Below are 22950 nucleotides of genomic sequence, written 5' to 3' on the forward strand. Positions count from 1 at the left end.
GCTGCGCTAACGGGTCCGGCTGGCAGCCCGCTTCCCCGTGCGGGGCTGCCTCTCCCGCGGACGTGCCCGGCAGCGGCGTTTTCCTCGCAAGGCTGAGGTAAGGCCGCTCTCACTGGAAAAAACAGACTCTGCCTGTTTTGGCGGTTGTCCCTGCTGTGCCCCGGGGATCCGCAGCGGGACAGACCGGAGGCAAGGAAGGGCGAAGGTAACTAATGCGTCTTGCCTAAGCTGCTCCTCTGGGCTGTGGTTTTTGATGTGGGAGACCGATTTAAATGTAGGAGTTATCTAGTATCCCTAATAATATCGACGTTTTTTGGTCTTTGGGTCATGCTAACACTAGAAACCCTGGTTGTGGAGCCATAGTTGTGAACCAGCCCCTTAATGTTTGCCGGGGGGAGCTGCAAGGAGCCCCCTCCCCGGTCCATCCTCGTCCTGGCTCCCTGAAGTTCCAGAAAGCCTCCAGAAATATTTGCAGGAATCTCATATTTTGCTGTCCCCAGGCTATCCCGGGTCCTCCTTACCCGCAAAACCGGTGCGTGATTGGTTTTGCTCAGTTGCTTGAAATTTAGGAGCCGAAACAGCTGCTGAGCTCCCGTGTAACCTCTGTGTGTGCGAGCTGTGGCCATCCTCATCCCGTGACCGGGAACAAGGCTCTGGGACGTCTGCTGGGGCTCTCGGAAAAACCTTGGAGTTTGTTCTCCGGCCCGTCAGCCGCGGTTTATCTCCCTGCAGGGCAGGGCGCAGCCGGGCCCTGCCGGCTCCGGGCCCAATCCTGCAGGTGCACCTCACCTCCTGGCACCGTGCTCCTGCTGCACAAAGGTCCCGGTGCCACCCGTTTGTTTAAAACAAACACTCTCGTCGCCTTTTTCCGAGGGATACGGGGCAGGGAGACGGTGCCCGGCCCGTGCGTGGGGTGAGAGAGGGTTTTTTTTTTCTGCTGAACTGGTGCTCCATGTGACAGCAGACCCGGCTTTTTTCCTCGGGCTGCCAAATCCCTCCTGGATCCAGAGGGGCCGGGTTGGCTCAGCGCCCGGCAAGGTGCATGCTCTGTCCCCAAGCGGCGGAAGGGTTAACGCGGCCCCGGAGCCGATTTAGAGGGTTTGACCCTCCGCCTCGGGGCGGCCCCGCTCCTGCCTGCGGTGACGGTTTCTTAATAACTCCCGGTCCTGGGTGTTTTGGGCTGCCGGGAGCCAGAACAGGGCAACCGCAGCCCCCGGACGCGGGAACCTGATGGAGCAGGAAGAAACGAGGGCTGCTCGGTGCCCCGCGCAGAGCCACGGCTGATGGGTAAGGAAGGAGCAAAACCGGGGGGGGGAAAGGCCCAATTTGGGGCGCCCCGCGAGGATGGAGGAGTGTGGTTGCCTTCCTCCGGGCGTGGAGGATCCCGGCTGTGCAGGGCAAAGGGTTAACAGGCAAAAGGAGCTGATTTGCCAAGTGGTTCCTGGTTTATTTTGTGCTGTGGAAGAGGCCAGGGTGGAGGGGGAGGAGAGCGCCAGGAGTTCGGAGCGGGGCCGGTACCCCGCCGGCATCGGGCATTGCGCTGCTGGCACCAGGGTCCCGCGGGGCCGGGCCGCTCCGGTGGCAGCAGGTAGGGATCGCAGGGCGAGCGGCTCCGCGGGTGCCCCGACGGGTGAGCCGAGCTGTGCCAGGCTCCGGCTGGGAGCACCCACTGCTGCCGGTCCCCTCCGTGCCCCCCCCGGGCCACGTGGGAGCCCAGGAGCAAAGGGGCCGGACGCCTGGGTCCCTCCGGCACCCGGTGTGAAATTGCTGCAATGCCTCCAGCCGCTCGCTCCGGCTCCATTCCTTGGTTTCCCCGTCCGTGAGGCAGCGCCAGGTGTTTGGGGCCGTTTCTGGTCCCCGGCGATGGGGCTCCGGCAGCGGGGTCGGAAGAGCCCGGTCTGGTCCCACAACCCACCCCAGATGCCATCCTATATGCGTGTGTGATGAGCGTGGCAGTGCTCAGCACTGAGCCAAAGAGCTGGCTTGGAGCGGGGTGGTGACGGGGGGGGGGGGACATGTCTGCCCAAAAGCCCTTCTCCCGGTGCCCGTCACCTTCGCCTCCCGGTGCGGCGCGAGCCCTCCGCCGTCCTCCGCCCCATTACGCGGGAGCGGGAGCGAACAAAGCCGCTGGCGGCGGCCGGCCGGCCGGCTCGCGCGGGTAACGTGATCCCCCAGCCCGCTCGCCGCTCTCCAGCTGCTGCGCGCCGACATTTTTTTGGGGGCTGGAAATGCAAACGGGGGCTTTAGGGACCGCTCGGCCCCGGCTTTGTAGCGCTGGGGGGAGGCTGGCGACTCCTGTCCGTGCCCGGAGGAGCCCCTGCCGATGGATCCGGCGGGCGGCCGGGCACCGGACGGGTACCGGCCGCAGCGTCCTGCTGGGAGAGCTGTGCCGCCCTTGCTGCCCATTTCCCGGAGGCCAAAGGGGTTTGTTTGGTTCGTTGGGGCAAAACAGGATGGATTTGGGGCAAATGGGGCTGCCAGCGGTGGCATGGGGCGTGCGGGAGCACCGGAGCCGGGCGCGAAGCCGGGGCCGTTGCAACGGGGTCTGTGCATCCCCTTCCTGGCGTCGTGGTGGCCGGAGCGGAGGATGAGGAGGCTGAGGAAGGTGCAGAGGGGTGAGATGCTAGTGCCGGGCTGTGCTCCGAGCTTCCCGGCCCTTTTCTCACCGCAAAACGGGAAGTTCCTGGCCGCGCTGGCATTTTTTTTCCTAGGCGCCGGCCCCTCCGCGCCGCCGGCAAGCCGGCCGTGTGTGCCTTTGGGGAGAGTCGGGCTTTATCGCTGGAGGAAGTGGAAGCGAGCGCCGGACACACCTGGCTGCATCCGGGTCCCTCCGAGGACACGTGGGGCGGGGGGCACCCTCTGCTTGGGTAGACCTGCTCTCCCTAGCTGTGTCCTCCCCCTTCCCAAAATGTTATGGGTGGGGGGTGCTCCGGCGACCCCCAGCCCTTCCTCGCTTGCCCTCCTCCTCATCATCATCCCCTTTCTTCATCCTCCCCTGCACTTTGTCCCTATGCGCTTTCTCGCTGTCTTATTACCACCTCCGGATTTACGGGAAGAGCGGTGGCTCATCCCGGTCCAGCCTGGTGCAGCTCAGGGCAGCGCCTGGACCAGCGGGGAGGAAAGTTTTCATCAGCTGACTGTGCCGGGAGCACAAAAACAGGAAAGCGGCTGAGCTCATCCCATTTCCCTGCCTGTCCGAGCCGGGGCCGCGGAGGTCCGGCCGTGGGAACGGGCCCCCGCGCGGCACCCGCCGAGCGCAGCGGTGAGTCGGGGCGGGAGCCGCTTGGGCTCCGGCTGCCTCGTGGCTGCGCTTCCCAGGGAAACGGGGGAATTGGGGCAGGCTGCGGCTGAGAGCGCTCGCATGCCGAATTCCTGGGGGGTTAATGAGTAACTCGCGGGGGGCCAGGCTCGGCCGCTGGCGCCGGTGCTTGGGCGCCTTCCCGCGAGCCGCCGGCGGCACCGGGGCAAATAGGGCTGGGGGCGGCTGCTCAGCCCCCCCCGGCGATGTTTGCACAGGGCTCGGGGCCGGCTCCAGCCCTTCCCATGCCGGCCAGATTGGCCCCACGCGCTTTCCGGGGGCCCCCGGAGCTCGGCTGAGGCCGCCCCAACTCGTTCCATGCACCGCGGCGGTGGGCTGAGCCAGGGGGCCCGGAGGGAGCCTCCGTCCCTGCTGCCCGGCGGGTCCCGCGCCGCCTGTCCCCGACGCCTCCGCCCTTCCCTCCCGCAGCGTCCGGCTCCGAGGGCGGCATGAACGGCGCCGGCGTCTTCCTGGGCCCCTGCGAAGGTGCCCTCTGCGGCGTCCCCGGCCAGAAACGCCGCCGCGTGTCGGCCACGGAGCCCGTCCGCACTCCCAGCCCTGGCGCCCAGGCCCCCTGGGAGGAGGAGGAGGAGGAGGAAGATGAGGACGAAGATCGCTTCCGAGGGGTGCCGCTCCGGCGGACCTGCGTGCTCCGGACCTCCATGCGCTCCCGGGACGCTTTCCGCCGGCACAGCTGGGAGCCGGGCAAGGAGCTGCGCGGGGAACCCGGCTACGAGCAGCTCAGGTAGCCCCCTGCCCCGCTGCCCTCCCCGTCCCCATCCCGCCCTCCGGAGCATCCCTGTGCCGAGCATCCTTCGCTTCCGAGCAGGGCGGCTCCTTCCAGCCGCCCGAGCTCCGGCGCAAGGTCCCGGCTCGGTGACCCCCCCGCTTTGTCCCCACCGCAGCGCCTGCCTCAAAGGGCTGAGTCCCGACAACTTCGACGCCGGCGCGGAGGGGCTGGCGCGGCCCCGGCGGGACCCCCGGCGCCTGCCCCTGCTCCACAGCCACGACGACCTGGAGTCGCTGCTCTCGCAGGACGAGGACGAGGACGACGGGAAGCCGGAGCAGGTAGGAGCAGGGGGGGGACCCGGGGTGTGCGGTGGGCAGCGACCCTCCGCGAGCAGCTCCGTTTCGGGGAAGGGGCGGCAGCGGCCGGCGGCGACCCCCCCCGGTCCGTCATCCCCCCTGATCCCGCGCTGATTCCCTGGCTCCGCTCGCAGGAGGGTGCGAAGCGGCTGCAGGCGTTTCGGGCTGGGCAGAGCCCCGGTGGCTGTGGCCTCTCCAAATCCGTGTCGCTGAGCGGCATCGACAGCTTCCCGGATGCGGACGGTGAGTAGGGATGCCTCCGGAGCCGGGATGCGTCGGCTGCGCAAAACCTCCCTAATAACCAGCCCGAATCAAGGGGGCTGCCAAAAAGTTAATTATTTCTCATCCCCCCCTCGCGTTCCCCCTAAATCGGAGCCTTCCACAAAGGATGTGGGTGCTCCAAGAAAAAGCCGCGGCTCTTCCCACTGCCGGCTTCGCGCTCCAGGCGCCCGTGGCCTCCCGCTTCACTCGCTCCGTGTTTCCTTTGCAGAAATTTCCCTCTTCGCCTCCCAGCTGAGCCTGGCCAACGGGTGAGTGGGCCGGGGGGGGCCGCGGGCCGGGCCAAGGCGGCACCTCGGATGCCCCCGGGTCCTCGAGCACCTCGACGAGCCGCCCCGTGCCTCGGTTTCCCCGGGAGCCAGCCCTCTCCGCCGGGCACAGCGAGGGGGCCCAGGCGTCCGGGCGGCCGCCGGGTCAAGCCGCCGCCGTTTGCCACCTCCTTGCGAGGGGGCTGAGACCTGACGCACTTCACTCACTCCTGCCCGGCGGCGCTTGGCCCCCGGCGCCTGTCACAGCCCATTCCCGTCCTCATTAGGGCAACGCGCCCGGCTCGTTAGCGCAGGGATCACAGGGTGCCGGCACGGAGGAGGCCAGCCGGGAAGCACCTCCGGGGAGGGGGGGTCCCTGTCGCGGAGCTGGCCCCGAATTCCTGCCGGAGGCATCGGGGTTGGAAAAGGGGCGTCCTCGCCGCCGGGAGGCCACGGGAACGGGCGCCGCCGGCCGCGGGCGAACAGAAAGGGCTCTGTGCGGCGGCCCAGCTGCTCCGGGCGGCCGCGGCCGCTCGCTCCTCCCTGCTTCCCGGCCGCCTCTGATCCGCCGTCTCCCGCAGCTTCAGCGCCGGGAGCTGCGGGCAGCTGGCGGCCACGGGCGAGCCGGGGAGCCTGCGCCGGGACGAGACCCCCCTGGGCCGGACCCTCAGCTTCATCAGGAGGATGACGGGGAAGTCCAAGGTAGGAGGAGGGCGGATTCGGGGCGGGATGCGTCCGCGGTCCTCGCGCGGGGGGGGGGGGGGGGGTGTTGGGGTCCCTTTGCTTCCCGAAACGCGGTGTCGCCGTTGCAGCCTTCGTTCCCCTGCCGGCCCGTAGCCGTGCCTCAGTTTCCCTCTCCCGGCCAGCATTATTGCCAGCTGTTTTCCATCCTTTGCAAAGGAAAAACTTGGATGTGCCGGGTGCAGGGTCCTTTGGGAATGCGCCGTGGGCAGGCGCCGGCTTCGTCCCCCTGCAGCTGGCTCCCCGTGGGACCCCTCTGTGCTTGGAGCATTTCTGGGATTTCTCAGCTCCCCCTTTTCCAAAGCAAATCTGCCTGGAGTGAAGTCATTTCCCCGGGATGCAGGTGGCAGGCACCGATGGCATCTCTGCTCCGACCGGCCGCGGAGCTGGCGCAGCCTGGAAAAGGGGGGGGGGGGAAGAGGCTCTGCCCTTGCAGGGATTTGCAGCGATCCCGAGCGACTCCCGCCGTCCCTCGGGCATGTGGCGGGAGGGATGCTCAGGGACGCCATCCGGGCGGCCGCGGCCGTCCCCTCCGAGGCCGCGGGGCGGAGACGGTCCCGGGCGCCGGGCCCACGCTGCGGCGGCGGAAGTGAGGCTTTTCCTGCCGCGGGAGGGCCCGTTTGCGCCGCGAGCTCGCCGCCCGCGCGCCCTCCCCCGGGCTTGCTGGCTCGGCGGAGCTGTTTCCCGGAGCGATCCGTGCGTTCAGGCCCTCTTCCTGCAGCCGCCTTGCGGCAACGCGGGCTCCCGTTGCTCTTGACCCGAAGCCCCGCGTGCCCACCCATCGCGTGCCCCCGTGCCTCAGTTTTCCCCACCTCTAGTATGGGCACAGCCGGGTCCCTGTGGCCAAACGGCAGCGAATCCCCCTTCGTTGGGAACCCGGGCTTGGAGGGGAGGTGCCGAGGGGTCGCTTTTCCCTGGGGCAGCTCCATCCTTAGGTTTTGGGGCTGTTTGGGGGAAGCGTGGGGCAGAGGAGCACTGCCGGCCGGGGGTCCCCACTGGAAGCCCCCCGGGGGTCCCATGGGAGCGGGGCACAGATCCCTGCAGAGCCCGGGCCGCCGTCTCCGTCCTTCATCTCCGGGAGATGTGGAGCCCGGAGATGCCCGAAACAAGGGCCGAATTGTTATCCGGGACGGCGGGCACCGGCGTCGCCTTCGTTTCCGCTCCGGAGCAGAGCCGAAACGGGGCTCAGCCGGGATGGGGCAACACCGGCAGGATGCACAGTGGGGGGGGGGGTTTACAGCCGCTAATTTGGGTTTGACCTCACCGAGGGCCCTGGCTGGGTCCCCGCCAGCCTGGGCCTCGCCGGCGCTTGGCCGGGTTTTGTTCTGCTTTTTTGGCAAAGCGATTTAATTAAAACCCTGCCTTGGCAGCCGGACAACGCCCAGGAGCGAGCCCGCGCCGGGCGGCCGTGCCACCGGAGCAGCTCCGGCTGCCGCTCGCGCTGCCCCTGGCCTCGGCTACGGGAGCTCTCCCGGCCCGGAGGGCGCCCGGCTCTCAATCGTGGGCCTTTTTCCAGCCGTCGGGAAACAATCCGCCCTCTGTTAGCGCCGGCGGAGGAAACCCCTGTTTGCACGGCCGCGCCGGCGGCGGGGGGGAAAGCAAAGCGGAGGGCGGCAGCGAGGCTCGCTCCGAGGCGAACGCTCCCCTTGCCCGCCGGCTTCTCCGCGCCACGCTTCATTCACGGAGGTGCCCTGACCCGGCGCGCGTTCGCTGGCTGGAAATAGGCGTTCGGAGCGGTTGCACCTCCTGGCTCGCGCCGGGGTTTTTCGCAGTTACTCATTAAGCCGAAGGCCGCCGGCGTTTCTCTTTATTGCGCACATGGCGCTGCCTCTGCTCCACTTAAACACGGGCGAGCGTCAAGCGCTGCCGGCCCGGCGGGGGAGAGAAAGGGGAGTTTTATTTGCTTAAGGTCCGGGGAGATGGTTGCATCCGCGCTCTGCCCGGCGCTCGGAGCAGTCTCCGCTCTCGCCCGTGATGCCTCCGTCCTGGGAGATGCAACCGCGTTGCATTAGCCGCGTTAAATCGGAGTTGCCCTCGGCAGCCAGCGCAGGGCAGGTTAACGTTTAACGGGGCGCCGGCGGCCCGGTGCCAACGCGGGTAGCGCGGCGTAACGCTTTACCCCTGGGAGAGGCGATTTCCTGGGGATACAGCGCCCGCGTGGCTCGGTTTCCCGCGGGGATGTGTCCGGCTTTGCAGCCGCGGGGGGGTGCATCTTGTGACAGCTCCCGTCCTCGCGCTGGGGTGACTTCAGAAGTCACATTTGAAGGGAAAAAAAACAAACAAAATTCCTTTAAAATACACACTTAAATACAACTTTTTACTCCTTGCGTCGGTGGGGATCTCCTCCAGCTCCGGAGGGAACCCGAACCTCCCGCAGTGGCTATGACTCCCGAGGCATTTGCAGGGAAAGTGGCTCCTTTCCCCCCCCCCCCTTCGGAAATCCGTTGGGGCCAGGATGACTTGGAAGTGATGCATTTTGCGTCTAAACAGTGACTGTTCTCAAGAAGTCGCTGAGCTTGCTTCAAGGCTGCGCTCGCCGGCCGTGACTCAACGGCTCATTCCCGTTACAAGCAAACGTCGGATCCCCCCCCCCCCCCGGCCCCTGGATCACCGCGACCTCTTTGCAAAAGCTAAATCAGGGAGCTCGGCCCCTGGCCGGATCCGCTGGCTCCGCACAGGAGGGGTGTTTCTAAGGGCAGTGTGTTTGCGCGGTTAAATAAACATGCCGGGGAAAAAAAAAAGTCGCCCACGCTGGAGCTCGCCCTTTGCCACGGCCGCGCGGGCCGCTTTTGTCTGGCGGTGGCTCCGGCGGCATCCCGAGGAGGCAGCTTTCCGCAAAGGGAGCACCCGGCTCCGCCGCTGCTGCCCAACGGTGCCTCGGTTGGGAGAAGAAGGGATTTAGGGTGCCGCGAAGCAGCTCCGAGAGCAGGGTACGGTATCGCTTCCCTTAGTTTGGAAGCAAAAGCTTCGAGGAGCCGCCGGGGCGGGGGGAATCCAGGGCCGCTTGCCGACATCCCGTCCTCCGCGTGGGTGCCCGTCGCTTGTCTTCCGCTGTGCCATGGGAAGGGGAAACTGAGGCGCAAGACGGGGCTGGTTAAGGAAGGGCCCTGGGGGTGTGATCCGGGGTGACTCCAGGGCAGCCCTTCCCGCACTGCTGGCTGGATCTGGACTGACTCCTGGTGTTTTTTTCTCCTGTGGAGTCAGGCCACATCCGGAACGGCTCTGGGCAGCTGTTCCCATGTGGCTGGGCTGGATCTAGACTGTCCCTGGAGTGACTCTGGCCAGTTGTTCCCAGGTGGCTGTTCCCAAACTGCCAGGGCCTGATCCGGAGTGACTGGGGCAGCTGCTGCCAGTTAAGTGGGGCCAGATAGGGAGCGATTTTGGGGGCAGCCGTTCCCACAGTGCCAGGCCCGGATCCGGAGTGACTCCAGGTGGCCATTCCCAGTTAACAGGGGCCAGACCGGGCCTGACTCCGGAGCGGCCGGACCCGGAGCGGCCGTTCCCACGGTGCCGGCCCGGCTCCGGAGTGACTCCGGGCGGCCGCTGCCGTTTCATCGGGGCCGGATCGGGGCCGGTTGCGGCGCGGCCGTTCCCACGGTGCCGCCGCGGGTCCCGGCGCTAACAAAGGGCCCCGGGGCCGCACGAGGCCGGGGCCGGCGGCGCGACCCGCCCCGCTGCGGGGCCGCCCCGGGGGAGGAGCCCGGCGGCGGCGGCGGCGGCCGGAGCCCGGCGGTGGCGGCGGCGGGACGGGACGGGGCGGGAGCGCGGCGGCGGCGGCGGCTCCGCGGACTATGTCCCGCATCGAGTCGCTGGCGCGGGCGAGGAGCGAGCGGGCGAAGGAGAACGTCTGCAAGGTGGGTGCCCCCCCCGGGCCCGCTGCCCTGCCCCGGCCTTGCTTTGCCCCCCCTCTCCCCGCTTCCCTCTTCCGTGCTGGGGGGGGGGGGGGGGTCGTACCGCCCTCGCAAGCCCACGCTGCGCGGTTGCATCCCCCCCTCCCGGCTGCTTGCGTGGGGGTTGCACCCCCCCCGGCCCCAATCCCTACCTTGGCTGCATGGAGGGGGGGGTTGGTCCCTGCTGGGGGGGTTGCATTTCCCCCATCACACCCCTAGTCTGCGTGGGGGGGTTGCGTTACCCCCCCCCCCTCACAACCCGGCTCTATGCAGGGGGGGTTTCGCCCCCCCCCCCCTCCACCCCCTAAATCGCAGCTCCGTCCGCCCGGGGCGGGTTTCACCCCCCCGCCGCAGCCCCGGCGGGTGGCAGGGCCCGGGGGACGCCGCCGTCCCGGCCGGGGCTCTGCTTCCCCCCCCCAACCCCCCCGCCCCGCTTTGTTGCCCGGCGCCGCTCGGGGGCCGGATCTGCCCCTCCCCGCCCGGGCGAGGCGGGGGGAAAAGTTTCGGGGTCCCGGAGCTGGGCGCTGTGAGCGGGGGCGCCGGGGTGAGTCCGGGTGCTGCGAGGCGGGGGGGGGGGGACGGACACGGGGCGATGCCCAGCCCGCGGCAGCGGCCCTTGGAGAAAGGGGTGATTTTTGCCTGGGGGGGGGGGGGGGGAAGATTTTGGGTCGGGGTCCCCAGGAAGGCGAGGCGCGGCAAAAAAGAAAGAAAGAAAAAAAAAAAAAGAACTATTTCCTAACCCCCCCGTTTTTCGCGCACAAAAGCCGTTTCGCGGAGCGGCGGAGGGCTCGGCCCTCTCCCCATTGTGCGCCGTGGGCGCTTCGCACAACAATGCGCCCGGGACCCCCGGGACCCCCCCCCCACGGGTCCCCCCCTCCCCGGACCCCCCCCTCGGGCCCCCCCGGCCCCGCGCCGCCGGCAGCAGCGGGCATCGCAAGGGGGAACTTGGGCGCCTTCGGGGCGGATTTGCAACTTCCTCAATTGTTCTCGCGCCTGATCCTTGTTTACGCCGAAGTTGGGGCCGTTTTGGCGGTATTTAAAAAAAAAAAAAACGGAAAAAAAAAACCAAAACCACCCTTCTTCGCGGCGAGGGGGGGGTTTAATTTGCCGCCCCTTGCGCCCGGGCGAAACGGGAGCCCCCGGTTATTGTTTGCAGCGCGGCCGCATCCAGCGGAGACAAAGCCCGGGGCGGGGGGGGTTATGCTCCGCCGCCGCCGTGTGCCGGGGAAACTGAGGCACGGGAGGGGGGGGGGCTGCGGCGAGCTGGGGACCGGGCTGACCCCAAGGTCCCGGCCGTCCCGCGGGAGCGTTTCCCGTTGGCCGGCGCGGGTGTCGGAGCGCCTGGGCCCCGGCGTGGCGAAATGCTGCCGCGCGAGCCGGAGCCCGCTGTGTTTTTCGGGGATGGGGAGAGATGGAATGGGAGGGGGGGGCTTGGGGGGGGACCCAGCTGGTGCCGCGTGTTGCCGGCGCTTGGCAGGGCTTTGTGCTCCCGCTGCCAGCTCGCGGCGAGGGCGGCTCGGCGCGCGAGGTCACGCTCGCCCCGGCCGGACGTGGCGGGCGACGCCTGGGGTCTGCTCCGGCCCCGCTCGCCCCGCCGTGCCTCAGTTTACCCCACACCAAACGGGCGTTATCCGGCACGCCGCGCGGGGCTTCGCAAAGGCGCCTGCCGCCTTTCGCCGCTGCCGTCTCCGCTACGGCTCACGTGGCGGAGGCCCGGCCTTGCACGCACCGAGTTTCCCAGGTCTGAGCAGGCCGCGGGAAACCCCACGGCGGGAGTTCAGCCCCGCCGGTTTCGGGGGCGAAAGGGCCGCCCGGAGGCTTCCTCGGCGGTCTGGTGTTTCTCGGGGTGGGGTGGGGAAGCGGTGGCGAGCTCCCGCGCGTTCGGGCACCGCGGCGGGGTGGGGTGGGGGGGAAATGGCGGTTTCTGTTAAAAAAAGAGTGTTTCAGCAATGGCCCTTTTCGCCCCACCCCGGGAGGCCGCGGGTGCCGGGATCCGCCGCGGGTGCCGGGATGCGCCGCCATCGGTTCCCCCTTCCCAGCCTCCCCCCCCCCCCCCAAGGCCTCCAGCTGGGCGGGAGCGATTTGGGAGGGGGATGAAGGATCCCAGGCGCTTGGAGAGCAGCCACCTTCCCCTTCTGGCTCCCGGCGCCGCTCGCTCGCGGGCTGCTGCCGCCAGCTGTCGCGGCCTTTAGAAATTCGGGCTCCCAGCAAAGGCGCCCCGGCAGGGCGGCCCCCGATGGGGGGGGGGGGGACGCACGCAACACGGGGGCCATCGTTTTTTGTGCATCGCTTCCAGCTGGGAAAAGCTTTCCCGCTGCCTCCGCCCGGCTCCCGCGGGCCGCGGATGTGCCAGAGGCAGGTGATAAGAAGCCCAGGAGCCCTAGCGGAGCCGGGGGGGGGGGGGTGTCACTTTTGCCGCAGGGCCAGCGCCGATCCGAGAGCAACGGCAAAAGTTGGAGCTTCCATTCGGCTTCGCCATCGGAGGGTGCTTTCTCCTGTGCCGCGGTTGGGGAGCTGCGTTTCCGCAGGGCGTTTTTCCCCTTGGGTTTTAGGGGAGCGCGCGGGGGGAAGAGCTTCGGGGCGGAAACGGGCACCTTTGGGGGCAAAAAGTCCGGGGTGTCGTTTTGCCGAAGCCTCCCCCTCGCCTCCGCCAGTCTGGGTTTAGTTACTAGGCTACGGCAGCGCTGCGCGGGCATGTTCTCACGCAGGAAAAGCTGCGAGCTATCTTGGTCGAAGTCAGGTTCGTGCCAGCATAAATATGCCCGCAGTAGGCGTTGTACCGAGAGCGACGTCGATGCCTTAAAAAAAAAAAAACCCTGAATTTCTATTTAGAGCTGAGCAACTTTCCGCTACCCTCCTGCAACTCGGGCCTGGAGGAGCGGCGGGTGTTCGATGCGGGTTTTTTTTGTTTAAATGCCTGTTTCCTACAGGTTTTCTGGCTCATCCGCTCGCTTCGGTGGGAGCCGGGTTTGGATGAGCCGGGTGCAGGTGGAAATTTGGGGCTCTCTCCCAAAGCACGGTGCCGGCGGCACGGCTGGGGGAAACCCTCCGGTTTTCCCCACCCCGGGGTATTTATTTATAGCGGTGGCGTGGTGCATGAGCCCCCCCGGCCACCTCATCCGCGTTTCCCGAAGCCGCCGTCGCCTCTCCGGGCACCTCGTGCCGGGGCCGTGCCGGCTCCCGCGAGCACCGCGCTGGGATGCCGCGGGCTGCTCCTGGCGCAGCCGGCTTCCCGTCCCGCGCTCGGCGCGAGCCGGCAACAGGCACCGTCTGTGTTCGCCCGCGAGCCGCCCGGCACAAAGGCGGCTTTCATCCCGCGCCGGGAGCCGCAGCCCCGTGCTCGGAGTCGGGGCGGCCGGTTGAGGGGCACCGCGTCCGCTCGGAAAAGCAGCCCCGGCTGAATTCGGAGGCTCGGCGCCGCATCCATCCGGCCCCTTCCATCCGCCTTGTCCCGCTTCTCTCCCCACCGGCGGTCTCCGATGGGCCGCGGAGCGCGTCGTGGCTCGCGGACCCTCCGGCCGGAGACGTTGCCTCCCCTCTCGGCCCCGTGCGCAGCCCATTTTACAGATGGGAACAGTCCCCGGGGCGAAACCTGTGTTTGACCCCCAGAACCGCTTGCGGGAGATCCCGGCCTGATGCTGGTGCCGGGGGCTCCCGCGTGCCGGGGTGTCGCGGGATTTCACCCGCCTCCAAAATGCAGCTCTCGGCCGTCGCACGCGGCACCTAATCGCCCGGGCTGCCGGGATTTTCCTCCCGCGCGCGCCGGGACGGGGGGGTGGATTTTGCTCCCCGGGCTCGGCCGTGCAATGCGCCCGCGGACGCCCGGCTCCCGTCGCGCGGGTACACGGGATGGGCCGGCTCCGGCCGGCAGTTTCTGGGGAGCGAATGCAGCTTCCCGCTGGGATAACGGCGGGGGGGATTGCGGCTGCAGGAAGGGAAATCGCCTCCCTCCTTTGTCTCGCCGGCTGTTTTGTTTCCTGCGGTCGGGGCCGGGACGCAGGAACTCCGGGCCCTTTCCTCCCCTTCCCGCGCAGCGCCGGCTTCCCTTGAAAGGGAGGGGAGGGAAGCAAAAAAAAAAAAAAAAAAAAAAGGCAAAAAAGCAAAAAAAAAAAAAAAAAAAGCAAAAAAAAACCCAGCGCAGGGCCGGGAACAATCGCGGCGCAGACGAAGGGGCAGATGTTGCGGCCGCGGGCGCCGCTGCCCTCCCGCCTTGGCAGCCCCGGGGCGGCCGATGCCGAGGCGGGATGTGCTGCTGCTCCTGCGCCTCGCTGCCGGAGGAGTGGGAGGCCGAGAGCCTCGGCGGCCGAGAGCGGGTGAGCGCCCCGGCGCCGCCGGCTCCTGGCGGGGTTTTCCCCGATATCCCCGGGGGCCGCGTCCTTTCCCCGGGCTGCGCGCGACGCCGGAGGGATGCTGCGGCGAGCGGGTCCGGGTGTCGCGGGACGGGTGCCCCGCGTGTTTTCCCGCGCCGGGGGGTGCCGGGTGCTGCCGGGAACGGGGGCTGCGGGGGCCGTGCAGCGCTTTTGCGCCCTTTCCCAGCCCGTTTTGCATCTTTAATCCGCTTTATACAGGGAAAACTGAAAACCCCTTCGGCTTAAAGCTGCACCCTGCCTGGGCACCCCGAAAATCCCAAGCACCCTAAAATAAGCCCAGCTCGGAGAGGCTCCGGGTGCTGTTTTGCGGGCGCCCCGGTGCCAGGCAGCGCCTGGTCCGAGCCGGCGGCGGCAGCGGCGGACAAAGCCGGCTCTGTGCCGGGCCGCGGTGCCGGACGCCGCTTCCCGGCCGGGGGGTCCCCGGGGCGCCCCGGCGGGGCCGTTCCCGTGGCCGGCTTTCAGCGGGGCGCGTGCCGCGGCCTCGGCTCGGAAGCAGAAATAGCCGCCCTCGAATGACTCAGAAACCTGCCGCAGGAAGTCGCTGGCTCGCTTCCCCTTTTTTTTATTTTATTTTTTTTTTTAAGAGGAGAAAACCATGGCAACCCGGGGGCGAGCGGGGCGCCGGGCTCCCCCCGGCCCCCAGCCTCCAGGAACAGCCCCAATCCGGGGGGAAAACACCCCCAATCTGCACTTAGGAGCTCAAGCATTTAAAATAAATTAATAATAATAATAATAATAGTAATAAAGAAAAAGGGACGGGCTGCTGCTGCGGGGTCCGGGCCCGGACACCTGGGTTGGTTTTCTGCGTGGGGGGGTTTGAACATCCCCCCCCCCCCACCGCTGCGTTTTTCTCCCGGCGCCGAGCAGCGCGAGGGGTTTTCCCGCGGTTTCGCACGCGGCCGAGGTCCTTCCCGCACCCCGAGGCCTCGGCGGGGGCTCCGGCACGGCGGCATCCCCCCCCCCTCCCCCCGGCCATCGTGTGCATCCCTGAACACCGCGGTGGGGGGGGGGGGGATTTCTCCATCAGCCGCGCGGTTGTCATGGTTATGGGATGCAGGGAAGTACGGGAGAGTTGAGATATCCGGGTGCTTTTTTTTTTTTTTTTTCCAACCCCCCACCCGCGCTTTCCCGCACTGCCGCTCGCGGCTCCGCTCGCGGGGACCCCCATTTCCCGGGGGGGGGGAAAAAAAAACACCCAAAATCCAAAAAAAACCCCCCAAACCCACCCCGATTGCGGGCATGAGCGCGGAGCGGGGGGCCGCCGGGGCGCCGGCGCCGCGCCGCGGCCCCCTCACCCGCCCGGCTCCCCCCTCGGCGCAGGGCAAGGAGAAGGAGAAGATGAAGGAGGGCAAGGAGAAGGACGCGCGCTACACCAACGGCCACCTCTTCACCACCATCACCGTCTCGGGCATGACCATGTGCTTCGCCTGCAACAAGAGCATCACGGCCAAGGAGGCGCTCATCTGCCCCAGTGAGTAGCCGAAACGCGCCCGGGATTTGGGGGGGGGTTGCACGCCGCCCCCGCTGCGGCATCCGCGCTCCGGGGGGGAAAAGCCCCCGCGCGCGTCGGAGCGAGGTGCCGAGCCGCTGCCCGCCGGAGCCGCGCGCTTTAATTAACGTTTGGGCTGATTGCCATTGCCGGCGTGCCCCGTGCCCCCCGCCGGGAGCGGCGGCTGCCTGCAAACGCCGCCCTCCCTCCGGCACGCCGAGCGGGAGCAACGGGAACCGCCGCCTCCAGCCCCGTTTAAAGCCCTTTCGCTCCCGGCGAGATTGGCTCCGGGGGAGGATGCTCCCGTTGGGTGCATCCTGCCTCCTCCCCGGCTTTGCGAGCGCCGGGGCCGGCGGACGCTCGGGTTTTTGCAAAAAAGCTCTTTGCAAACCGGCCTGGTGTCCGGGCCGCCTCCGTGCTGCCCACGCCGGGGGCTGCGCGATGCACGTACCCCCCCCCCGCACATGCACGCGCAGCCGCCTCCGGGAACGCGGTGCAATTGCGCCCGGCGCAGCTGCTCCCCGCGGCTGCGCCCGCCGCCGCTCCGGCCGCCCGGCAGCTGGGGACCGACGGCTTTCGGTGGCCCAAAGGGGGGGGGGGGGGGCTCTCGCCATCCCCTTGCATCTGCTGCCGTCGGTCGGTGCCGGGGCGCCCTGCTTGCTCCGAGGGTTTCTGCTTCGCTCGGGGAAACGGCCTCCGCGGCCTCATTGCTCCGGAAACCCGCCGCGCTCCTGCCCCGAGTTCCCTATTTTGCACCGACCGGCAGCCCCGACCCCGGTGGAGCAAACAGCACCGTCTTCCCGAGCCGGTCCAAACCGGCCGCGAAGCCAAAGGGGCCAAAAAAGACAATTTAAGCTACGCCGACGTTTAAAAAGAGCGTTTCTTGCTGCCCGGACGCTCGGGCCCCCCCCCCCCCCCAACCTCGTCCCCCTCTCTCGCAGCCTGCAACGTCACCATCCACAACCGCTGCAAGGACACGCTGCCCAACTGCACCAAGGTCAAGCAGAAGGTGAGCCCCGAGCCCCGGCGCCGCCTCCGTGCCGGGCACGCGTGTCACGAGCCGCCCGGTCTCAGCCCTGGCGCGGCCGTGACGCCTCTGCCCCCCTCCCTCCCGCCCGCAGCAACAGAAAGCCGCGCTGCTGAAGAACAACTCGGCGCTGCAGTCGGTGTCGCTGCGCAACAAGAGTGAGCGGGGGGCCGGCGGCGGCGCGATGGGGGGCGTCCCTGGGGTGGGGACGTGTCCCGGGGCGGAGGTTGGTCTGGGTGGCCCCGGCGTAGGGACGTGCTGCCACCCTGCGGGTCCTTGCTGGCATCTGGGGTCACCTCCCCGGATGTATCAGCATCCCGGAGCATCCCGAAATGGCCGGGGGGTGGCGGGTGCTGATCCGTCCCCCGCGCCCCGCTGTCTCCAGCCGCCATCCGGGAGCGCCCCAACTCGGCCATCTACCCCTCGGAGAGCTTCCGCCAGACGCTGCTGGGCTCCCGCCGCGGCCGCCCGTCCCTCTCGCTCTCCAAGAGCGTCTCCACCACCAACATCGCGGGGTAAGCACAGGGGCGAGGGGCTCCGCCGGGGGGCCGCCCGGACGCCTGGGCCCCTCGCCCGGCGCTACCCCGCCTCGCTCCCCGGCAGGACCTTCAACGATGAGTCTCCGCTGGGCATCCGGCGCATCCTCTCCCAGTCCACGGACTCGCTCAACGTGCGCAACCGCACGCTCTCGGTGGAGTCGCTCATCGACGAAGGTAGGACGCGGCGGCGGCACGGCGCTGGGGCTCGGCGCCGCCGGCCCCTCCGCTCACGCGGCCCTTCCTCCCAGGCCCCGACGTCATCCTCAACCAGCTGATGAGCGACTTCGAGACGGACGAGAAGGACTTCGAGGCCGACTCCTGGAGCCTGGCCGTGGACAACAACTACCTGCAGCAGCACAAGATGGACGTCATGAAGCGGCAGGACGTCATCTACGGTGCGGGGACGCAAGGGGACGGGGGAAAGGGGTGCGGGCCAAGTTGGGGTGCAGGGACGGGGACGCAGGGCCAAGCGAGGGGCCGCCTCACACCACCCCCATCCCTCGGCAGAGCTGATCCAGACGGAGATCCACCACGTGCGCACGCTGAAGATCATGGCCAACATGTTCCGCAAGGGCATGCTGGAGGAGCTGCAGCTGGAGCCCACCACCGTGCAGAGCATCTTCCCCTGCGTGGACGAGCTGGGCCAGATCCATGAGCGCTTCCTCGCCCAGCTCCTGGAGCGCCGCAAGGAGTCCCTGGCCCAGGACAGCAACAAGAACTTTGTCATCAACCGCCTCGGCGACATCCTCGTCAACCAGGTGGGATGTCAACCAGGTGGGGCTGGGAGTGATGGGGTGCCAGGGGATGGGTGTCCTGCAGGACCAGGGTGCCAGGAGATTGGATGCTAGGAGATTGGGTGCCAGGGGATGAGGGTCCTGGAGGACCAGGGTGCCAAGAGATAAGGTGCCAGGAGACTGAGTGCTAGGACATGGAGGTCCTAGGGGACCAGAGTGCCAGGCAGTGGGGTCCTGGCAGACCAGGGTCTGTCTGCCAGGGGATGGAGATCCTGGAGAACCAGGGTGCCATGAGATGGTGATCCTGGAGAACCAGGGTACCAGGAGATTGGGTGCTAGGAGATTGGGTGCCAGGGGATGAGGGTCCTGGAGGACCAGGGTGCCAGGAGATAAGTTGCCAGGAGTTTGAGTGCTGGGATATGGAGGTCCTAGCCCAGGCCAGCCCAGGTGGGCATGTGGGGACCCCGGCTGGTCCGGTCCTCGCTGACGTCTCCTCGCCCCCGCAGTTTTCGGGCACCAGTGCAGAGCAGATGAAGAAGGCGTACTCCGAGTTCTGCAGCCGGCACAACAAGGCCGTGAAGCTCTACAAGGAGCTGCTCGCCCGCGACAAGCGCTTCCAGCAGTTCATCCGGGTGAGAGCGCGTCCCCGCGCCGCGGCGGCTCCCCCGGGGGGGCCGCCCTCCCTCCGTGCCTCGGTTTCCCCAAGCGCGAGCCTCTCCCTGGCGGGGCTGGTGCCGCTGACGCCGTCCCTCTCCCTCCGCCGCGCCAGAGGATGACGCGGTCCCCGCTGCTCCGGCGCCACGGGGTGCCCGAGTGCATCCTGCTCGTCACGCAGAGGATCACCAAGTACCCGGTGCTCATCGAGCGCGTCCTCAAAAACTCCAAAGGTAGCGGGGCCGGGGTGGTGGGGGGCGCGGGAGCGGGCTGGGCGGCCGTGGGGGGGGGATTTCGGGCGCTGACCGCGTCCCCCGCGCCGCAGACAACGAGGCCGACTACGCGGACCTGTCGCGAGCCCTGAAGCTGGTCAAGGAGCTCATCTCGTCCATCAACGAGGAGGTGCACACGTTCGAGATGAACGCGCGGCTGCAGGAGGTGTACGGGCGCGTGGACGGCCGCGCCAAGGTGCCGCTGCTCTGGGAGAGCCGGGCCGGCGTCTTCTGCAAGGACGAGCTGCTGCGGCGCAAGCTGGTGCACAGCGGCTGCATGCTCTGGAAGACGGCGGCCGGGCGCTTCAAAGGTGGGTGACCGGGTGCTGGGAGGACGGGGCATGGAGCTGCCGGGGGTGGTGGGGTGCCAGGGGATGGGTGTCCTGCAGGACCAGGGTGCCAGGAGATTGGATGCTAGGAGATTGGGTGCCAGGGGATGAGGGTTCTGGAGGACCAGGGTGTCAGGAGATTGAGTTCCAGGACATGGAGGTCCTAGGGGACCAGGGTGCCAGGGAATGGGGTCCTGGCAGACCAGGGTCTGTCTGCCAGGGGATGGAGATCCTGGAGAACCAGGGTGCCATGAGATGGGGATCCTGGAGAACCAGGGCACCAGGAGATTGGGTGCCAGAGGATGAGGGTCCTGGAGGACCAGAGTGCCAGGAGATTGGATCCTGGGGGACCAGGATTCCAGAAGATGGTGTTGGCAGGAGATTGGGTGCCAGGGGATGGGGGTCCTGGAGGACCAGGGTGCCAGGAGATGCCAGGACCTAAAGTGCCAGGGCACAGGGGTGCCAGGAGGCTCTCACCCTCCATGACCACCTTTGGAAGGAGCTGGGGGACTGCCCGGGAACGGCCCCTCGGTGGCCTTGCTCGCACCCTGACGTCTTGCATCTTGCTCTTCCTCCCAGATGTCCTTGTGCTGCTGATGACCGACGTCCTCATCTTCCTGCAAGAGAAGGACCAGAAATACACCTTCCCCATGCTGGTGAGCCGCGGTGGGGACGGGGTGTTCCCACGGTGGCCTGGCCCCGTGGCATGCCAGGACCCCTTCAGCACCCACTGCCCCTCTCCCGCAGGACAAACCGGCCGTGATCTCCCTGCAAAACCTCATCGTGCGGGACATCGCCAACCAGGAGAAGGGCATGTTCCTCATCAGCGCCGCGCCGCCGGAGATGTACGAGGTGCACGCCGCCTCCCGCGACGACCGCAACAACTGGATGAAGGTCATCCAGCAGACGGTCAGCCTGTGAGTGCCGTGTCCGGGGATGCCGGGATGGGGTTTGCACGGCCAACGTGGGGTTTGCACGGCCAACGTGGGGTTTGCACGGTGACCGGGTGCGCAGCGAAGCTGCTGCAAAGCAGATGGGTCAATGGGGGCCAAAAGCGTTGAGGGATGCAACACCTGGGAAGGGCGGATGCGGTGCCGGGGATTCGGGTCCCCGCTCTGACCCCGTCCCCTGCAGCTGCCCCAGCCGCCAAGACTTCCCGCTGATCGAGACGGAGATCGAAGCCTCCCTGCGCAAGCTGAAAGGTGGGTACGGCCGCGGGTGGCGCGTCCCCCCGCCGCCGCCGCCGCCGTGTCCCCCTCCCACCCTCCGCCGGCCGCTCACCCCTCGCTGGCACCCCGCAGACCGCATCCTGCAGCACGACCGGGAGATCGCGGAGCTGCTGGAGGAGAAGGTGGGGCTGTTCGCCGACATGCTGGCGCTGGCGAGCGGCTGCGAGGACCCCTCGCCCACCCTGGCGCCCCGCACCCTCTTCCGCTCCGACTCGGCCGAGGGGCCCCGGGGCGAGAAGCTCATGCACGACGCCATCCGGGAAGGTACGGGGCGGGGAGGGGGCTCGGATGCTGCGCGGCGATGCTGCGGCTGGGGAAACTGAGGCACGGGGCGGGTTGGCAGCCGCGTGCCGCCGCGGCTCAGGGCGCCTTTTCCCGCAGTGGAGTGCTTGAAGGAGATGTTCACGGGCGCCGGACGCGACCGGGACCAGAACCACCTCGCCGAGGCCGAGTGCTGCAGCCCCGGCGCCAGCAGTAAGACGCGGGGACGGCGGCACCGGCGCGACGCCGGCGTCCGCCCGCCCTCACCCCTCGCTTTCCCCGCAGACGGTGACGCCGGCGCCTTCAACGGCTCCCTGGAGTTTTGCCGGGCCGACTCGGACGCCGGGCAGCGGGTGAGCGCGGCCGCCGCGCGTGGGGTTGGGTGGGGGGTCCCCAGGGCACCGTCCCCCCGCCGTGACCGCTGCGCTCTCTTGGCAGGACGGCAACGGCAACCAGCTGCTGCAGAAGGTGCCGCAGGAGGTGAGGTGGGGACGCGGCGCGGAGGGGACGCGGCCGGGTCTCGCCGCGGCGCCGGCGTGCCTCAGTTTCCCCCATCCGCGCCGCCCCGGGGGGGGGCTCACCATCCTCTCCCTCCCTCCCTCCGACAGGAGGTGATGCAGCGGCTCATGAACCTCTACACGCTGCTGCACGGCTTGCAGGTCGGTGGGGCGCGCGGTGCACGGTGGCAGGGTAGGGACGCCGTGGGGACGCCGCGCTGACGGGTGGCCCCACGCCGTGCCGTGCCCTGCAGGCGGTGGTGAGCCAGCAGGACACGCTGCTGGAGCTGCAGCTGCAGGAGGGTCCCGAGCGGCGCGAGAAGCTGGCGCGCGGCGGCCCGCAGCCCGAGGTGGCGGTGGTGGCACCGGTGGCACTGCGGGCGGGCGAGAAGCCCAGCACGGAGCTGGCGCTGCTGCAGCGGCAGCACGCGCTGCTCCAGGAGGAGCTCGCCCGCTGCCGGCAGCTCTGCCAGGACAAGGCGCAGGAAGCCGGGGCGCTGGAAGCGCGGCTGCGGGACGGCGAGCAGGAGCGCGGGCGGCTGGAGCGCGAGCTGGACGAGGCGCGCCGGCACCTGGCCGCCCTGCGGCAGGAGGGCGGCGCGCGAGGCCACCGCGGCCCCGGCGCCGATCCCCGCCGGAGGAGCCTGCCCGCCGGCGACGCGCTCTATCTCAGCTTCACGCCGCCCCAGGTAGCCGTCCTCCCCCCCCCCCCCCAGTCCCCAATTCACCCCGCCGTGCTGCGGGGGTAAACGATGCCCCGTGCGTGACACGAGTTCGTCCGGCCTCAGCCCTTTCCCTGTTCGTTCGTCCCCCCTCCTGCCGCAGATGAGCCACGGCAGCAGCCCCGTGGGCCTCCCCTTCCATCACGCTTTCGGCACGTGCCCCCGCGACGAGCTGGACTACCGGGGCGACGGCGAGCGGCTGCGGGAGGGTGAGGACGCCCTGGACGCCCTCCTGGAGGACGAAGGCTTGCCCGGCCGCCACTCCCCTCCCGCCAGCCCCCGAGGTGGGTGTCCGGGGGCCCGCTTCCCGGTACCAGGTTCGAGGGGGATATATCCCGGACGCCTGGGCCCCCCCGTGCCGCCCTGGCGGAGGGGGAGCGCGGCGCCGGGGGGAAGGGGGGGGCTGGAGGAGGGAGTCTTGACGGCGCTGCCGCTTCCCTGCAGATTTCCTGCGGATGCAAGACATTCCCGAGGAAGTGGAGAGCAGCCAGGAGCTGAAGGAGGGCGACGGCGGCTCGTCGGATAGTTAGGGAGCGGCTCGAGCTCCCTCCCCTGTCCGGGCAGAGCCACCGGCTTCCCCGGAGCCGCCGGGCAAGGAGGAGCCGGGTCCAGCTGCTGGCAGGGGGGGAAGAGGGAGGCGGTGGGGGGGGCAGCGGGTCCGGGAGCCGCTCTTCCCACAGGAGCCCGCTATTCCCACGGGAGCCGCGTGGGCCCATCGGGGCCCCTCCAGGGCGGGATGGGGGGAGTCACAGCGGTTTGGGGCCGATGCTCCCCCCCCCTCCGCTCCGGTTAATTTATTTATTTAGTCTCGGTGGGGCGGGAGGAGGCAGCCGGGGGGGCTGCAAACGGGCTCCCGGTCCCCCCCCCCCCACGGTCCCCCCGGGGGGGGGGTCGCAATGTCCCCCCATCCGGCGCTTCCCCTATGACCCCGCGTCGGGGAAGGGGGGGGGGAGCTTCCCGGGGGCCCCCCGAGCTCCCAGCGTGTCCCGGCACGGGAGCATCCGTCCCCGCTGCCGGGGGGTGGGGGGGGGTGGGGAAGGGCCCCGGCGGGGGGGGGGGGCCGCGTCCGTACCAAAGCTTTTGGGCCCCCGCGCGGGGCACGGCGCCCCCCCGGGAGGGGCGGTTTTAATGGGTTTGGTGTTTCCCCTCGGTTTAACTGTACAAAAAACGAAAAAAATGAAGAAAAAAACCCAGAGGCAAAGTAATTAAAGAGACGAGTTTGGACCCAAGCTGTGCGCGTGGGCTGGCTGGGGGGGGCGGGGGGCCGGGTGCTCAGCGCCTCGGG

The 22950-nt window shown here is 68.8% G+C and overlaps 1 protein-coding gene across 4 annotated transcripts; it reads left to right on the plus strand.

Annotated features, from left to right (window-relative positions):
* Window positions 1–1268: 1268 nt before the first annotated feature.
* ARHGEF2 (Rho/Rac guanine nucleotide exchange factor 2) lies at window positions 1269–22690 on the plus strand. Of its 4 annotated transcripts, XM_067313317.1 has the most exons (27): window positions 1269–1287; window positions 3728–4043; window positions 4204–4366; window positions 4519–4627; window positions 4875–4914; window positions 5493–5613; window positions 15233–15383; window positions 16343–16410; window positions 16523–16586; window positions 16814–16943; window positions 17032–17141; window positions 17216–17362; window positions 17475–17725; window positions 18208–18333; window positions 18471–18588; window positions 18681–18938; window positions 19536–19612; window positions 19704–19873; window positions 20091–20158; window positions 20258–20449; window positions 20567–20659; window positions 20732–20799; window positions 20885–20926; window positions 21055–21105; window positions 21198–21632; window positions 21769–21949; window positions 22110–22690. In XM_067313317.1, exons 1-27 carry the CDS (start codon window positions 1284–1286, stop codon window positions 22193–22195), a joined length of 3639 nt encoding a protein of 1212 aa, XP_067169418.1. In that variant the 5' UTR covers window positions 1269–1283; the 3' UTR covers window positions 22196–22690. The 4 variants fall into 4 exon arrangements, with proteins under 4 accessions (XP_067169418.1, XP_067169421.1, XP_067169419.1 ...); XM_067313320.1 differs by lacking the exons at window positions 1269–1287; window positions 3728–4043; window positions 4204–4366; ... (1 more) ...; window positions 4875–4914; window positions 5493–5613 and adding an exon at window positions 8566–8582; XM_067313318.1 differs by lacking the exons at window positions 1269–1287; window positions 3728–4043; window positions 4204–4366; ... (1 more) ...; window positions 4875–4914; window positions 5493–5613 and adding an exon at window positions 9406–9506.
* The last annotated feature ends 260 nt before the right edge of the window (window positions 22691–22950 follow it).

The sequence above is a fragment of the Apteryx mantelli genome, chromosome 31 (assembly GCF_036417845.1).
Source record: "Apteryx mantelli isolate bAptMan1 chromosome 31, bAptMan1.hap1, whole genome shotgun sequence".
NCBI classification, from domain to species: Eukaryota; Metazoa; Chordata; class Aves; order Apterygiformes; family Apterygidae; genus Apteryx; species Apteryx mantelli.